The 15247-nt window shown below is 41.0% G+C and overlaps 2 protein-coding genes across 2 annotated transcripts; both read left to right on the top strand.

Moving 5' to 3' along the window:
* Positions 1-884: 884 nt before the first annotated feature.
* On the top strand, positions 885-4944 carry LOC101755875 (probable bifunctional riboflavin biosynthesis protein RIBA 1, chloroplastic). The gene is made up of 7 exons (XM_004973669.4): positions 885-1145; positions 1790-2144; positions 2213-2434; positions 2666-2991; positions 3426-3555; positions 3957-4253; positions 4327-4944. The coding sequence occupies exons 1-7, from the start codon at positions 1105-1107 to the stop codon at positions 4594-4596; spliced, it is 1641 nt and encodes a 546-aa protein (XP_004973726.1). The 5' UTR covers positions 885-1104; the 3' UTR covers positions 4597-4944.
* A 1038-nt stretch (positions 4945-5982) lies between these two features.
* LOC101755321 lies at positions 5983-14140 on the top strand. The gene is made up of 19 exons (XM_012847069.2): positions 5983-6215; positions 6746-7244; positions 7620-7711; positions 8574-8738; positions 8829-9216; positions 9306-9424; positions 9566-9638; positions 9714-9925; positions 10022-10066; positions 10144-10225; positions 10774-10962; positions 11463-11566; positions 11673-11763; positions 12023-12154; positions 12329-12451; positions 12765-12935; positions 13216-13275; positions 13362-13556; positions 13738-14140. The coding sequence occupies exons 1-18, from the start codon at positions 6139-6141 to the stop codon at positions 13494-13496; spliced, it is 2757 nt and encodes a 918-aa protein (XP_012702523.1). The 5' UTR covers positions 5983-6138; the 3' UTR covers positions 13497-13556; positions 13738-14140.
* The last annotated feature ends 1107 nt before the right edge of the window (positions 14141-15247 follow it).

Below are 15247 nucleotides of genomic sequence, written 5' to 3'. Positions count from 1 at the left end.
TGATGGAAAATCTTCTTTTTGTATAGTGCTAAAGTTAGGATTTTAGGAGAAACTAAACAGAACAGAGTAGAGCTTGGGATCCTTAGGTGTCGCTACGGGATCGCAGCTTTATACATGACGTCTGATAAGGTTTGTGCGAAGTTTCAAAAAAAAGAAAGATAAGGTTTGTGTGGCATGCATTCCTTAAGGGCTGTTTGGATACACCTATTAAAATTTAGCACCTATCACATCGGATGTTTGGATGCTAATTAGGAGTATTAAACATAGACTAATTACAAAACTAATTGCACAGATGGAGTTTAATTCGCGAGACAAATCTATTAAGCCTAATTAGTCCATGATTTGACAATGTGGTGCTACAGTAGCCATTTGCTAACGATGGATTAATTAGGTTTAATAAATTTGCCTCGCGAATTAGCATAGGGTTCTGCAATTAGTTTATAATTAGCTCATATTTAGTCCTCCTGATTAACATCCGAACATCAGTTAATTAGCATCCGAACATCCGATGTAACACTGCTATGTTTAGTATCCAGTATCAAACACGCCCTTATACCTAACTCTACGCTATGGCGTGGGTGCGCACTGGTTTGTATGCATTTCATCTTCAGTCTAAAAAGCATTTCTTTTAGACTGACTTTTGGTTGAGCTAATGAACTTTTTTAGTACACTAGTACTAGTACATGATTGGCTGAGCTAATGCTGAGTCACTTTTCATGAAGCATCCCTAACGAAAACGGGCATGATTTCTATTTCATGGGCCAAACCTTGGCTGCACAGAGACAGCCCTTCCTTCCGGCCCAGTGGTATCCACTGCCCTCAAGGCCCAGGCAGATTAATCGGCACCGTCAGCTCCGGTCACACACACGGCCAGAGCTCGCCACGGCGCTTCTGCTCTGTACAGTCATCAGTTCATCCCTTCGATCCCTATCTACCGCCTTCCCGAGCGACGTCTCCATCCGTCCAACCTTCTGGTCCTTTCCCTACCCCCCAACCGGCGCAGCGAGAGGGGAGCTTCGCAAGCCGCCGCGGCTCGTCTAGCCTCGAATCCCCGGCGGCCGGTGCCGAATTTCGCGGCGGACCGGAGGTATCGCTCGTGAGAAAATGGCCTCAATCGCGCCGCCGTCCTCGGCGTGGTGCGCACGGTGAGCTCTCAACCCAGCCGACTTGTTTAATCTGCATTGAAACGGCGTGGTCGTGCGTGGGACGATGGAGTCGCTTCCGGAAAATGTAGTTAAGAGAAGAAGGAGCAAAATCTTCTTAGGGGTATCACCGAAAATCATTTCTGAACAGTGAGCCTGCGTGTACGGAAGTGAACTTTGGTACTGTGTTTGGAACGAGTTAGGTGTCCTGTATCCAGTATTAGTTATGTTTTATTATAGCATGGGTTTTTAGGGTCTGTCAGGCTCGAAGAATAGCCCCATTTAGGATGGTGTCTTGTTGCATCTTGAATCGTCTTCCTACCATCATATGCCTTGGGTGCAAAAGATGGGTACTCCCTTGGATTGAATCAGAGACCTTGATCTGTAAAACAATGTTTTCTTAAATATATATTGCTGATGAACTGATCCAAAGCCAAATAGAACCAGATGAGTGAAGTAGGAAGCCCATGGATACATAGCTTGCTTGTTGTTTTGTTTCCCTTACTTGATTAAACGCTCCTTGAACTTGGGTGAAGAAAAATAATTCCCTCATTCATTTTTATTTGTTGTCCAAATTTTTTGTTATGTTATCTTCACATTCTATGTGCTCGTTTCATAACTCACATTCTATGTGCTTGGTTGAACAGCATCCATGGTCAGCACAGGACTTCTGGGTTGCTTTGTGATACTTCGATTCTGCTGAGTGCTACATTAAACAATTTAAGGACAATCAGATCCATTCGCTTGGAAAATGCCCTCCGATTCAGAAACCTTCATGTATCTTATGCTGGGGGTGATTCGTCAGAGAATGTTATTATAAATGGGAAGGTCAATCCATCTAATGCAGTTCAAGCAGATGCTGTTGCACTTGGGACCATTGCAGCTGATATGGCTCCTGTTGTTGATGGATTTTCTGCTGATGATGATGAGCTTGACCTTGACTTCCCTACAGAGGGTTTCTCATCTATACCTGAAGCTATTGAGGACATTCGTCAAGGAAAAGTACTCCCTTTGTGCGAAAATTGTGTTTGGTAGTATTTATGAATTTCTAACTGAGTTTTATGTCGCAGTACGTCATTGTTGTCGATGATGAAAACAGAGAAAATGAAGGTGATCTTATAATGGCAGCATCAAAGGTCACACCTGAGGCTATGGCTTTTATAGTGAGGCATGGCACTGGGATTGTTTGTGTCAGCATGAAAGAAGAGGATCTGGAAAGGCTACAACTTCCTCTTATGGTGACAACAAAGGAAAATGAAGAGAAACTGCGGACTGCCTTCACTGTTTCAGTGGTAAGAGTTTTCCCCTTTTCAGCACTTCTTTTTATAGAAAAAGGACATTCACACAAATTCGTATTAACAATAAAAGAGTTCAAGCTGTGCTGCTTGTACTTCGGGAAGAATAAACTAAGGTATCACGCTTTGTGCTGAAACATTTCACGCATAACAATGATCCTCCTTTATTCCATTTTGTACTTTATCCTTCTGTCTATAACCTTTCCCTGCTGAACATATGTATTTTAGGATGCCAAAGAGGGAACAACAACTGGGGTTTCAGCTAAGGACCGGGCAAACACAATACTAGCGCTTGCATCTCCTAATTCAAAACCTGAGGACTTCAACCGTCCAGGACATATTTTTCCTCTTAAATATAGAGAAGGTGGTGTGCTAAAAAGGGCTGGGCATACTGAAGCATCAGTGGACCTTGCCATGTTGGCTGGGTTACCTCCTGTTGCAGTTCTTTGTGAAATTGTTGATGATGATGATGGCTCCATGGCTTTGCTACCGAAACTGCAACAATTTGCTAAGAGGGAGAACCTGAAGATAATATCAATTGCAGATCTGATAAGGTTAGCTACTCCCTCCGTTCCAAATTGTAGGTCGTTTTGGCTTTTTATGGTTCATAGATATTATTATGCATCTAGATGCATAATAATATCTATGAACCTAGAAAAGCCAAACGACCTATAATTTAAGTGGTAGTTCTTTGTTTCCAAGGATGTAAATTCTTGCTTGATTGGATTACACAATTATTATATACTAAATCCTGAAAGTTTTATGACATATTGTAAGTAAAACATTAAATTTTTATGGGTATTTCATATGTGTATGTTAAATATGTGTTTTATTTAGCTGCAAAAGCTTTTGTTTTTCGTTTTTATTTTGGAAAGTAAAAGATGCAATTGATGTGTGATTATACTTTTAGATGCATAATGTTCCCGTAATGTTTTATGATACCCTCCTTGCGTCATAAATCTAAGCTTCGAATAATTCCCATTCACAGATATAGGAGGAAGAGAGACAGATTGGTAGAATGTGTTTGTGTCACACCTTTGCAGTTACAATGGGGATCATTTACATCCTATTGCTATAGATCTCTTATTGATGGGATGGAACACATTGCCATGGTGAAGGTATGCATGCCTCAGTAAATGTTATGTTCAGTAGAATGATGGCTACCACTAGAACATCAGTTTTAAAAAGTTGCAATTTTGCATGGACAGCTTACAAACTATGAAAAACAAAGACTTCATTGCATGATGTATAAAAGTAAAACAGCACCCAATGCCGAAGGGTGTAAAATGCTGCGCCCAAATGCATCACATTGAAACTAACTAAATGTAGTTCAGCGTGACTAGACAATTTTGCTAGCTACATCCATTATATCAGCCAAAGATCTGAATTTCTGGTCTTGCAGACAACCCAAAAGATTTCCTGTGTTTTCGACTCTAGTGCTTGTTCAAGTTGCCTGGTCTTTTTTCCCCTTTAGCACTATGCTTGGAGTTTTAGAATGATCTGTTTCACTCATATGCAGGGTGATGTTGGCGATGGCCAGGATATCTTAGTAAGAGTGCATTCGGAGTGCCTAACTGGGGACATATTTGGGTCGGCAAGATGCGATTGTGGGAATCAACTTGCTCTGGCAATGACCATGATTGAGAAAACTGGCCGGGGTGTAGTAGTTTATCTTCGTGGTCATGAAGGTAGGGGCATTGGGCTGGGTCACAAGCTTCGGGCATACAACTTACAGGATGATGGGCGGGATACTGTTGAGGCTAACTTGGAGCTAGGTCTGCCTGCTGACTCCCGGGAGTATGGTATAGGTGCACAGGTAAAGAAAGTTTATTTGAACTGTTTTCAGCTAGCTTCCGACTAGTACTGATTACTCTCTCTCTCCTCTGTAGATACTGCGCGATCTTGGTGTCAGGACCATGCGGCTGATGACTAACAACCCTGCGAAGTACACTGGACTCAAGGGTTATGGTTTAAGTGTCCTGGGCAGAGTACCGTTGCTTACACCCATAACCAATGAGAATCGGCGCTATATGGAAGCAAAGCGACTAAAGATGGGGCATGTTTATGGAAACCGCCCTAGCAGTCATACAAGTGGCAGTGGCATGACTGATGGTAGCGCGAAAGAGGAGGGCAGACAAGAGCAAACTCCAGAAGCGTAACTCCATATGGCCGTGTTTCTTCTTGCAGTAAATAGAAAACAGAGGTTATATGCTTTTGTTTGTTCCTGCTGCTCAAGTTTTGGTTATATGCTTCTCAGTTCTCACAAGTCATGTCGGCGTTGTTGGTGCCCAAAGTATTCTTGCGGTCCGAGGAATTCGTGTCCGATGATTCGCTAGGAAAACAGAGGATACGCTCTCTTCGATACTTTGATGCTTTGATTTTGGATAGAGTTGACATATTCAGCTTTTGGACGTTTGTATGAGCGTAGTGACATCGTGCACTATACTGTGGTGTTCTTCTGAAAGGAAGTTCGACGACTAAGGGGAAACACCTCCTGAAGTTTAGCACATATCGTATCGGATGTTTGGATACTAATTAGGAGTATTAAACGTATGCTAATTAGTTTTATAAAATTAATTTTACAGATGGAGTTTAATTCGCGAGACGAATCTATTAAGCCTAATTAGTCCATGATTTGACAATGTGGTGCTACAGTAACCATTTGCTAATGATGGATTAATTAGGCTTAATAGATTCGTCTCGCGAATTAGACTCATCTGTGCAATTAGTTTTGTAATTAGCTCATGTTTAGTCCTTCTAATTAGCATCCGAACATCCGATGTGATGCACCCGGTATCAAATAACCACTAAAACGGCATGAACATTTTCCGTTCAACATTTATCCTCTGTGTTATGTCAGGGTTGATTGATTCGGCATTATATCCAGAGGGTAGATTGACTCTCTTTCAGAAGTGAACTCAAACATGGAGAACTGGACATTATAAGCATATGTATTGAGTACATAATAGTATAACCGATGTATTCGTTACCAGGAAGAAGGCTGCAAGTTCCACTGTTGACAAGTGGGCTGATGAGAGAGTTGTCGAACAGAATCACCTAGAGAAACAGAGCTTTGCTTCACGCATAAAAACAAACATGCGCACACAATACGGCACGTGCTCACGCGCAAGCCACAGAATTCAGGCACGCCACAGTACAGTATTCGCACTCAAATTACGATCTCTCTCTGGAACATACGCTGATGAAAGGATGCTACGAGATTGTTCTTCTACAACTGTAGCTGGAGTCACCGTCACGGCAATAATGGAGCGAGCCCGTTACCGATGTCAACTGCCAAGTGCAAACTGCCAGAGAAGAAGATGAAACCAGTACACCAGAGGTAAAGAGAGAAACAGGGGACGGGCGGACCGGGATGCCAAAAGAGAATTGTGTAGTCGGGCAACAACAAAAAAATAGGAAAAAGAGAGAGAAAAGGGGAAAGACGCGAAATGGTCTGGTCCCCGTGAAGCGTCCCGGCAAAGGCACCGGTGGCCTCCTCCAGCGCCTATCGTTTCCGGGGCCCTCGCCTGATCGCCTCCCCTTCCTCCTCGTCAGCGCGCTCCTCCCCACCGCTAGCTTCCCTCCTCATGTAAACCCTATCCCTCTCCACCCCGCCCTGCTGTCGCTTGTCGTCACGCCCCCGCCCCCGCCCCCGCCCCCGCCGGCCCCCTCCCCCCCCGCGGCGGCCCCACCGCCGCCCGATGTCGACGACCGCCGTGGCGTCGCAGCCGCGCCACCTCCCCCTCGGCGCCGGAGCCGAGCCGAGGTGCGCCGCCAGGTTGGTCCGGCCGCTTTCCTACCGCTGATGCTGTTGTCCGGCGCCACGATTCGGCGTTTCGCCGTTTGCCCGTGGGCGGACGAATCGCGCGAATGTGTTGGTTGTGATCGAGAGGTTGGTCCAATTGGCCGTGCCAATTGGCGGTTTGCCGCCGGAAAACCGTGGCAATGTGTAGTCCGTTGATTGGTTTGGCCATTCACCGTGTAGCATTTCGGTCTCAGACACAGGAGCTGCCATACTGGGAATCCCTTGAAGCGGACTTGGGGGTATCGGGAGTTGGGATTCTCTGCTAGATTTCTCTGTTTGATACATTGAGACTGTTATCTGTGAATGACGTGACTCAATATACACCGATTTGCTCTCACTTGTAATTAGGGACTGTTGTCCTAGATAGTCTTGCTTTGCCTCTGACTTGGATTAGTTGGACTAGTTGATGGGAGTAATACGATTATCTTCTCTATTGGTAGTTAAATTCATTTGCATTGTTTCAGGTTCAGATTATTTATGTTTCAAATGGTTTGTGTTTGCAGCACATCTAAGGTTTACACTCTGGATAAAGTATATGGGTTCAGATTTGTATGCAGAAGCATCGTTGATCTGAAGAGTCAAAAATTCCATCCCCGGATTTCGAAGAGAAAGTGCCACTTGAGGAGCTCAACGCCAGAATGCGACAGGACCATTCACAGCGCTAGATGGTTGGAGTTTCGGAGGCAAAAGGGAATCTTCCAGAGAACTAGAAGGATAGTTCACCTTATTCCTTTGGCTTCTGATGATGATGGAAACAGTGTATCTGTTAATGGAGCTCCGCAAGTTGACTCGGCAAGCAGCATGGAGGAAATAAGGTTGAAATTGAATAAAGCATTTCAAAGTGAAGATATAAGCAATGGGCTTGTGCAGTCAATACATGATGCTGCGAGGTCTATTGAATTGGCTTTTATAGAGCACAGCAAGTCATCTAAGAGCTCTTGGTTTCCGAAGACATGGCTGGGTGTTGACAACAATGCATGGATAAAATCACTATCTTACCAGGTAGAGTACTGAACCTTGCTGATGTACATTTACCCCTGTTCTTCATGTGAAGAAACGTAGGAATATTGCAGTCATTTTTATCTCGTCATTCTGAAAATTTTGGTACTACAATGAGTCAATGACACATTATCAAAGGCATGAAAAGTAAAGGTTAGGTTTCCATTGTTCCTTAAAAGAAACACAGGTTTCTCTTAGTTTTTAGTCATGTGTTAAGATGCTGCTAGTTGTAACCAGCTTAGAGTTAAGCACCACAACTGAACTTGCTTTTGCTATGAGTGGGTACACGAAATCTTCAATATACAACCTAAAGGATCCAAAGTTCATGTGAGATATATTTTTTTCTATTCACTGAAATCTTACAGAAGATGTTTGCAGGCTGCTGTAGACTCATTGTTGCAAGCAGTTATCGATGTTTCATCTCGCGGGAATGGCAGAGATAGAGACATTAATGTATTTGTTCAAAGGAGGTCTACCTTCTAGCTTTCTCCTTTGCCTTCATGTCGTATTGCTTAAAAGTTGTTTTCATATTCATTTGTTTCTAAATACATAATAATATCCCTTGCATTGAAGTTTGCTGGGAGCAAATTTCTATTTTATAAGTTCCTTTCCATCTAAAATTATATTAGTATATAAGATTTAAGTATGCCTTTCTCGTGTGCCGTGTGGCGTATCGAATATCGAATGTTTTCGATCAGAGCTTGGAAACACTATTACTTTCTGGCCCTGTTTTGAAATGCATCCAAAATAAAAGTTTTAAGTGTAACTTTTCATTTGTTGGTTGATTGGTTTCGGATCAAGTTTGGATTCTAATTGGAAATTTGCTCTCAGCAAGAAACAAAGTTACTGCTGAGGCCTATAGTGCTAAATTGTATCTGCAATTCATTGATTCAGAAGTAGTTTGGCAATTTTCAGTTACCAAACTGGCATACTCACATAACCCAAGTATTAATGACAAGAGTATAAAGAAAATATGTGGTTAGGTGGAATGATATTAAATTACAATCATTAATATGAAGGTCTTGGTGCCTAAGAGTTTTTAAATGTCTTGCATGTGCTAACTTAAAATGCAAATTTCTGCCAAAGCTAACCATTATGGATAATTTTATTTGTAACGATGCCAACTAAAATGTGTGTTCTTTTCATAATCCATTTATATTTTGGTTGGTAGGTGGCTAGCTGCATATAAAGATGAATATCTATCTTCTTCATATGATTATTCTTACCTGTAGCGTGTTCAAGTGACATTGGATTTATCCTCAGTATTGTGTATGATTTGTTCCATAGAGCTTTTCTTGGGTGTCTATTCAGTGACATTTTATTTGATTGCAGTTTGTCCCGCCTGCTCAACCCCCTAGAGAGTGTTATCAAGAATGAGTTGTCTAAGAGGGAATCTACATTATACGAATGGTATTCATCCGATCAAAATCCTTTGGTGGTGAGACAGTTTGTAAATATTTTTGAAAGTGATCCACTATTTAACTCTGCAACAGCAATGTAAGTTTCATGTATTCTTTTAGACTATAACATGCTCACGGCCAGTAAATGGTACAAGACTCATGGATATTTTATCTTGTTTACTCTCAGATGCTGTGAAGGCGAGCCAATGAATACTAGCAAAAGTGACCTTGCTCTGCTTATGCTAGGTTTGATCTGTCTTGCTGCAATAACAAAGCTTGGATCAACAAAAGTTTCTTGTCAGCAATTCTCTTCAATGGTACCTGATATTATTGGTCGATTCATGGATATGCTTCTCGAGTTTGTCCCTCTAAGTAAAGCATATAACTTGACAAAAGATATTGGCCTTCAGAGAGAATTTTTACATACTTTTGGTCCTCGTGCTGCTGTTCCTAAACTTACTAATGATCATGGACTTGAGATATCATTTTGGATTGATCTGGTTCAGAAACAGTTACTCCGGGCTCTTGATCGTGAAAAGATATGGTCAAGACTGACAACAAGTGAAAGTATTGAGGTTAAAAATAAAAAATGATCTTTTCATATAGTCATACTAATCTCTTCCTTTGCTCCAAATTTGAAATAGTTATTTATTCCTCATTGCAGGTTCTGGAAAAGGATCTTGCGATATTTGGTTTTTTCATTGCTTTAGGCAGAAGCACGCAAGGGTATTTGTCTTCCAATGGACTTACTGATTTGGATGATTCAGTTAATGGCATTGTAAGGTATGATCGTTGTGAATGTAGATTTTTGCACCTTTTCAATTAAATGATGTTTCAGTTGATAAGAAGCTTTAACATACCTGATTTATTGCCCACATATGAATATGATTCACTGTGCTGCTTAATGAGCTTACAATAATTCAGGTATCTTATTGGTGGGAGTGTATTATATTATCCACAGTTGTCCTCGATTAGTTCATATCAGCTGTATGTGGAGGTCAGTGTGCAGGCAATGTACTGAGCTTTTAATGCTACTCAGCATTCAGTGTTCACATGTCTTTCTCACATTCAGGTAGTCTGTGAAGAGCTCGAGTGGCTTCCTTTTTACTATGGTGATGTTCCAAGTGCAACAACTGATACTGAAGGTAGACAAGAAGTGTCTAAAGGAGAAGTAATATCAAGAGTCTTAAATGTGTGCTCTTATTGGATGACTAGTTTTATAAAGTACAGCTCATGGCTTGAGGACCCTTCAAATGTGAAGGCAGCAAAATTCCTGTCTAAGGGGTATGTTAATACTCAGTCAGGATGATGATTATCTTGCACTTGTTTGCTGATATGAATATGTCTGATTAATTTTGTAATGCGCAATCAAAAATGTAGACATGCCATGTTGAGTGACTGCATGAAGGAGCTTGACACATCAAAGTAAGAATTAAGCAGGAGCTGGCATTATTTATTCTCTACCATTCAGTAGATTTACTTGTTTCCTAAACATGTTGTAGGAATAATATATCAAAAGACCGAGGCTTGCCAGAACCTGAAGAAGAATTGGATACCGGGACAGAGTTAGCTTCCTTTGACAAGGTATTTACTGTGGAATGTTTTTAGAATTGCTTGTCTATTTTCACATGTTTAGTGAACAAAAGTATGTTCAGTTGTTCACCATTGATATAATTCTTACTGTGTTTGACATGTGTATGCTCAAAGGTGTCGATGGTAAATATAAAATGTTGTTTCTTTGTACATTGTCTATGCCTCCACAAAAAATTAGAGACCTTACAGTGTGGACTCCATGTACCCTGCAAACCCCTAAGATGGCAATCCCTTATCTAAAAGACAACAAAAGTATGCTCACCTTGATTTTGCTGATGTCATAGACGGTTGAGGTGGCACTATTGTACGCTATTTTTCTTGAATAGCACTATTGTATGGTCCCTTAGATGTATTGGAAGATCTTGCCAAGTAAAAAGATGATCAATTGCATATATGGTGGATGGACTTCATTTGGGAATTAAATCCATTTTGCATATTTTGTGGGCTTAAGTTTTTGATGAATTTATGATAATTGCCTCTGAAATAGATGCTTTCTCTAGTTGTTAAAGTGTTGTTGAAATTGGTTTTGATCATTGCAGTCACTTGAAAGTGTTGAAGAAGCTTTGGTCAAGTTAGAAAAGTTGCTTCAAGAATTGCATGTTTCCAGTTCCAACTCTGGTAAGGAGGACCTAAAGGCTGCATGTTCTGATCTTGAAATGATAAGAAGACTGAAGAAAGAAGCTGAGTTTCTTGAGGCATCCTTTCGAGCAAAAGCAGAATATCTGGAGGTGAGCTTTCTTGGTTTTCTTTTATTTCAGTGCCTTACTCATGCGTGTTGCTTCTAAGAAAGGATATCCACGTGTTAATATGAGCCTGTGATCACATTGTACCGAGAGTTCCTTTTATGGCTTTCCAGTGCACTCCACCTGTCATGGGCAGTGCATCAGGAACCGGCACCTGTGAACAAGAACTCGGATTACTGTGGCACATGTTTGCATAAATTTGTTTCTGCTGTTATCTTAACTAAGATTGGATCTTTTAGTTCCATTGGTTAGTCATTGCACCAGTTACATCTCTTTTCAATTAAGCAATTAGAACGAGGTTTGCCATCTTCATCTTAACCCTAATTTCTCAATCCTCCCAATGGTGTGTGCGCCACAATGATCTAAGATCATTACATGTATATTCAGTTCGCAACATTACACCCCAAACTGTATAGTTGATTGTACAGTTGGTCCTAGAATTGGTTTACAACCATGGTAAATGTGCTTTTTTTATGGTTAATTAGGCCGATGCAAGTAGTGGACCACTATCTCCCACCGGAGAGGAAGGACGTGGAAAGACAGGTAGCAGGACCAATGATATCGCAGCACCACAAAAATCAGGAAGCAGGTAATATTCTCTTGTAATCATTTGCCTAATTCATACATGTTTGTGATAGCTTCTGTGATTTCAGGGTAGTGAATAGACCTGCTCATTTTTCTGTTTCTCTTGTCAGGGTGGATAATAAACGCCGTCCGTTTTGGGACTTCTTTGGTCGGCCTTCGGGAAAGAATGTTGAGCCAGCTCTTCAAGTTGCAGATCAGGATGTATGGATGCTGTACTGTATGTTAAGTTCGTTTTGTGCATTTAAGAACACCCCAACATTTAGCATTGAAGGGATTTACAAAATGCATCCTTGATTAGTGAACAGCTCTGATCGTGATTCTAATTAATTACTGAAAATTAATTCTGATCTTCAGAAGAAAACTATTGACGAATGAATACCATCTAGTTTTATCTCATAGGATGTCTTTTTGCAGCATATTTCTAATCTGACAAGATGATCCATTCTTTTTCTTGCTGAAGGGAACTGTTGCCAATGCGGAGAAGAAAGACATGGAATCAAATGATATCCTCCGCTTTGAACAGTTGAAGCGTGAGCTGATTGAGTTAGAAAAACGAGTGCAGAAGAGTGCAGATGATGCTCTAAAGGATGAGGTATGCTTGTTTCATGGTGTTGATGTAGCAAATTACTGGCTCTTCAGTATTTGAGCGAACACTTGGAACAGGGCTTATCAGCGATTCTGTAAATGTTATAATGGCTGGTTTCACTGTGTATGAATTCTTTTCTTTTTGGAAGAATTGTCTATTCAATCAAGTCCTGTTTTCCAGGAGATGGGTGTCACAAACGAAACAACTGCGCCATCTTCTGTTGCATCAGTGCCTTCCGGTCAGACTACCAAGAAAGAAAATGTTATAACTAAATCAGTGGAGAAGGTCAAGGAGACTACAACGGTATGGCCATCTAAACTCAAGATCCGGTAGCAGTAAGAAACACATGTAGCGTATTCCATGAGAAAAGTTTGAAATCATTGCTCATTTATTTATCAGCTTTACAAGCTTTTCTTCTTCTGTTGTGGCTCATGATAATGACTCTTGATGACACTCATGGTATCATTGTTAATGGTTGTAGTAGCAGATTAAATAATTGAAATAGCTCTATCATAAAGCCTTTTTTGCCACCCAATGGAGCTCATGACAATTATAGTTAGTTACATTATACAAGTTATAAAAATGCCTCTCATTCCTTATCCTATTTTTTGTGCAGACTGTGTTGCAAGGGACGCAACTCTTAGCAATTGATACAGGAGCCGCTATGGGTTTGCTAAGAAGAGCTCTTATTGGGGATGAACTAACTCAAAAGGAAAAGCAGGCCCTTCAAAGAACCCTGACGGATTTGGCGTCTGTTGTTCCTATAGGAATACTCATGCTTTTGCCTGTGAGTCTTTCTTGTGCTCGTATTTCTGCTTCTTAAACAAGTAGAGGATTTATAGGCCCAGTTGATTGTTTCATTTTATTTGGGTGGAGTAATCATGTTATTTACCTTATCCATGTGGACTACGGACAACCTAGATTATTATTGGTGTCCAAATTTCCATGATCAAGTATTCTATTCTGTGTCCAAGAATGACATCAATCATATACTCTGACCTGTGAAATAGCATGAGTTTGAATGTTTTTGCTGTTAGAGAGTCGTGACAATTGCTTTTTTGTCCCAGGTTACGGCAGTTGGTCATGCTGCTATGTTGGCCTTCATCCAGAAATATGTGCCTTCAATGGTATTTAGTTTATGATCCCATGGTTCCTCCATGTTGTTGCAATTTGTTATATAACAATTTATATTTGTGTATTTGTAATTGTGTAGATCCCATCCACATATGCTCCCGATAGGTTAGATCTCCTCAGGCAGCTTGAAAAGGTGAAGGAAATGGAAGTTGCTGAAGGCAGCAGCGAAGATTTATTGGAGACAGTAGGTTCGAGAACCGAACCAGTGAAATAAGCTGGCCATGTACAGATGGACATGATTATACTCCTTAGCTTACGATCTTTCCTGTAAACTGTAAGTACATATGGCTGCTGCCTTCCTTTCTCGTTTTCTATGTACACGTGTTGCCTCATGTTTATTTAGCTCTAATATGGAAACACCTCAAGCATAGACATCATGCACGTCAATACCTATATATATATTTTTCATCTAAATTATTTGGTTACTGTCTTAATCATGATTGTTTTTTTTACAGTGTTTCAGAACAAGGCGTCCGAGAGGTTTTATTTCATTTAAGAGTTTCTTTGAATGACTTACTTCTGCAAACAGGACTTGCAAGGCTATGCAAATAACCAATTGTTGCATCGAGAAACTGAAGGAAGATCCTTCCAAGAGCTGCACTTTTGTAGGCTGTATCCATACTCCAGAGCATACATGGGCGCTCCGGGCCCCTTCAACATAGTAGAGGATGAATGTCCAAGGTTCTCTTGGACAGTGTCTTTTTAGGGTAGATTTTGATAGAGGTTTGTATATCTAGCTGATAGATGACCACCACGTTTTTTCTCATGTACATGTACCCTCCACTGGGAAAAGACGAAAACTGGTAACCTTGTTTTCAAAATCAAAGGGAATTGCCCGCCTGCTTTTCCTTTACCCAATCCCGTGTTTAGTGAACTGGTGTTGATGGCCGAGTTTTACAGCCTTCATATATCACACGCTTGAGTGGTGGCTTACGGGCATTTTATGTTAAACCCGGGACATTTGTGGCAGGTGAATGTCTCAGCTAAAGGTCATAGGGCTTGTTTGGATATGCTATTGTTAAAGTTTAGCCCATCTAAAATTTAGCACTTCCACTTATTGGCACTCTTGTTTGGAAATATAACTAATGGATAGAGATAAAGTCCATGGAAAATCACTCACCTTCTTTTCTCTCTCCTTTTTATCTTTTCACAAGCCATTAGCGCTTATTAGCTCCTCCCACTGGCTAATGCTTTTGCACGTATACTAAATTTTAATCCTCCTGTTTGGATAAGCTAATGTATAAATGTACTAAACTTTTGTATATTAACTATGGGATCCAGAGTCTGATCGTTGCTCTGCAGTGAGCAAGATATGGAGATAGTGGTAGTCTTTTACACGTCAAGTCCCACTCAATTTCGTCTTTTTCGTTCATCGCATCACCCTGTAAATACGCCTCTGTATTGTCTATGGTGTTACGAATTTGACGTCGATGCCTCTGGTCGTCTCATGCTTTCGACACGTACGTGATTTGAAGACATTACCCTGTAACAACTACGTCTCCGAATTGTGATGTAGAAGCATCACAGAACGTGACCTACACTCCTCTGGTCCAGTCAATGTTGAACCTCGAGTGTCTTAATTTGAATACCCCTAAGGCCGTACTAATCCATTGTAGCGCTCCTTGAGGGCTTGATGCTTAAGAAAGCCTACATGGTTTCCGTCTGAATTTCCCAAGGGTACACAATTTTCATAAGAGGTTACTAATAGCATCTCCAACAGGCCTGTCACATCGGATGCTTAAGAGTTTAACTTTAGCCCTGTCACATCGGATGTTCGGATACTAATTAGGAGGATTAAATATAAGCTAATTACAAAACTAATTGCAGAACCCCTAGGCTAAATCGCGAGACGAATCTATTAAGCCTAATTAATCCATCATTAGTGAATGGTTACTGTAGCACCACATTATCAAATCATGGACTAATTAGGCTTAATAGATTTGTCTCGCGATTTAGCCTAGGGGT

This window comes from Setaria italica, chromosome VI (assembly GCF_000263155.2).
Source record: "Setaria italica strain Yugu1 chromosome VI, Setaria_italica_v2.0, whole genome shotgun sequence".
NCBI classification, from domain to species: domain Eukaryota; kingdom Viridiplantae; phylum Streptophyta; class Magnoliopsida; order Poales; family Poaceae; genus Setaria; species Setaria italica.
This window is presented reverse-complemented; position numbering and strand designations above follow the sequence as displayed.

What these genes read in the sequence shown, in the direction of transcription:
- LOC101755875 (XM_004973669.4), top strand. Translation starts at nt 1,105, where the DNA reads ATGGCCTCAATCGCGCCGCCGTCCTCGGCGTGGTGCGCACG. An exon ending in TCAATTGCAGATCTGATAAG is followed by an intron (nt 2,992 to 3,425) that starts GTTAGCTACTCC and finishes TCCCATTCACAG; the next exon opens with ATATAGGAGGAAGAGAGACA. An exon ending in AACACATTGCCATGGTGAAG is followed by an intron (nt 3,556 to 3,956) that starts GTATGCATGCCT and finishes ACTCATATGCAG; the next exon opens with GGTGATGTTGGCGATGGCCA.
- LOC101755321 (XM_012847069.2), top strand. Translation starts at nt 6,139, where the DNA reads ATGTCGACGACCGCCGTGGCGTCGCAGCCGCGCCACCTCCCCCTCGGC. An exon ending in ATGATGCTCTAAAGGATGAG is followed by an intron (nt 12,155 to 12,328) that starts GTATGCTTGTTT and finishes CCTGTTTTCCAG; the next exon opens with GAGATGGGTGTCACAAACGA. An exon ending in AGAAATATGTGCCTTCAATG is followed by an intron (nt 13,276 to 13,361) that starts GTATTTAGTTTA and finishes GTAATTGTGTAG; the next exon opens with ATCCCATCCACATATGCTCC.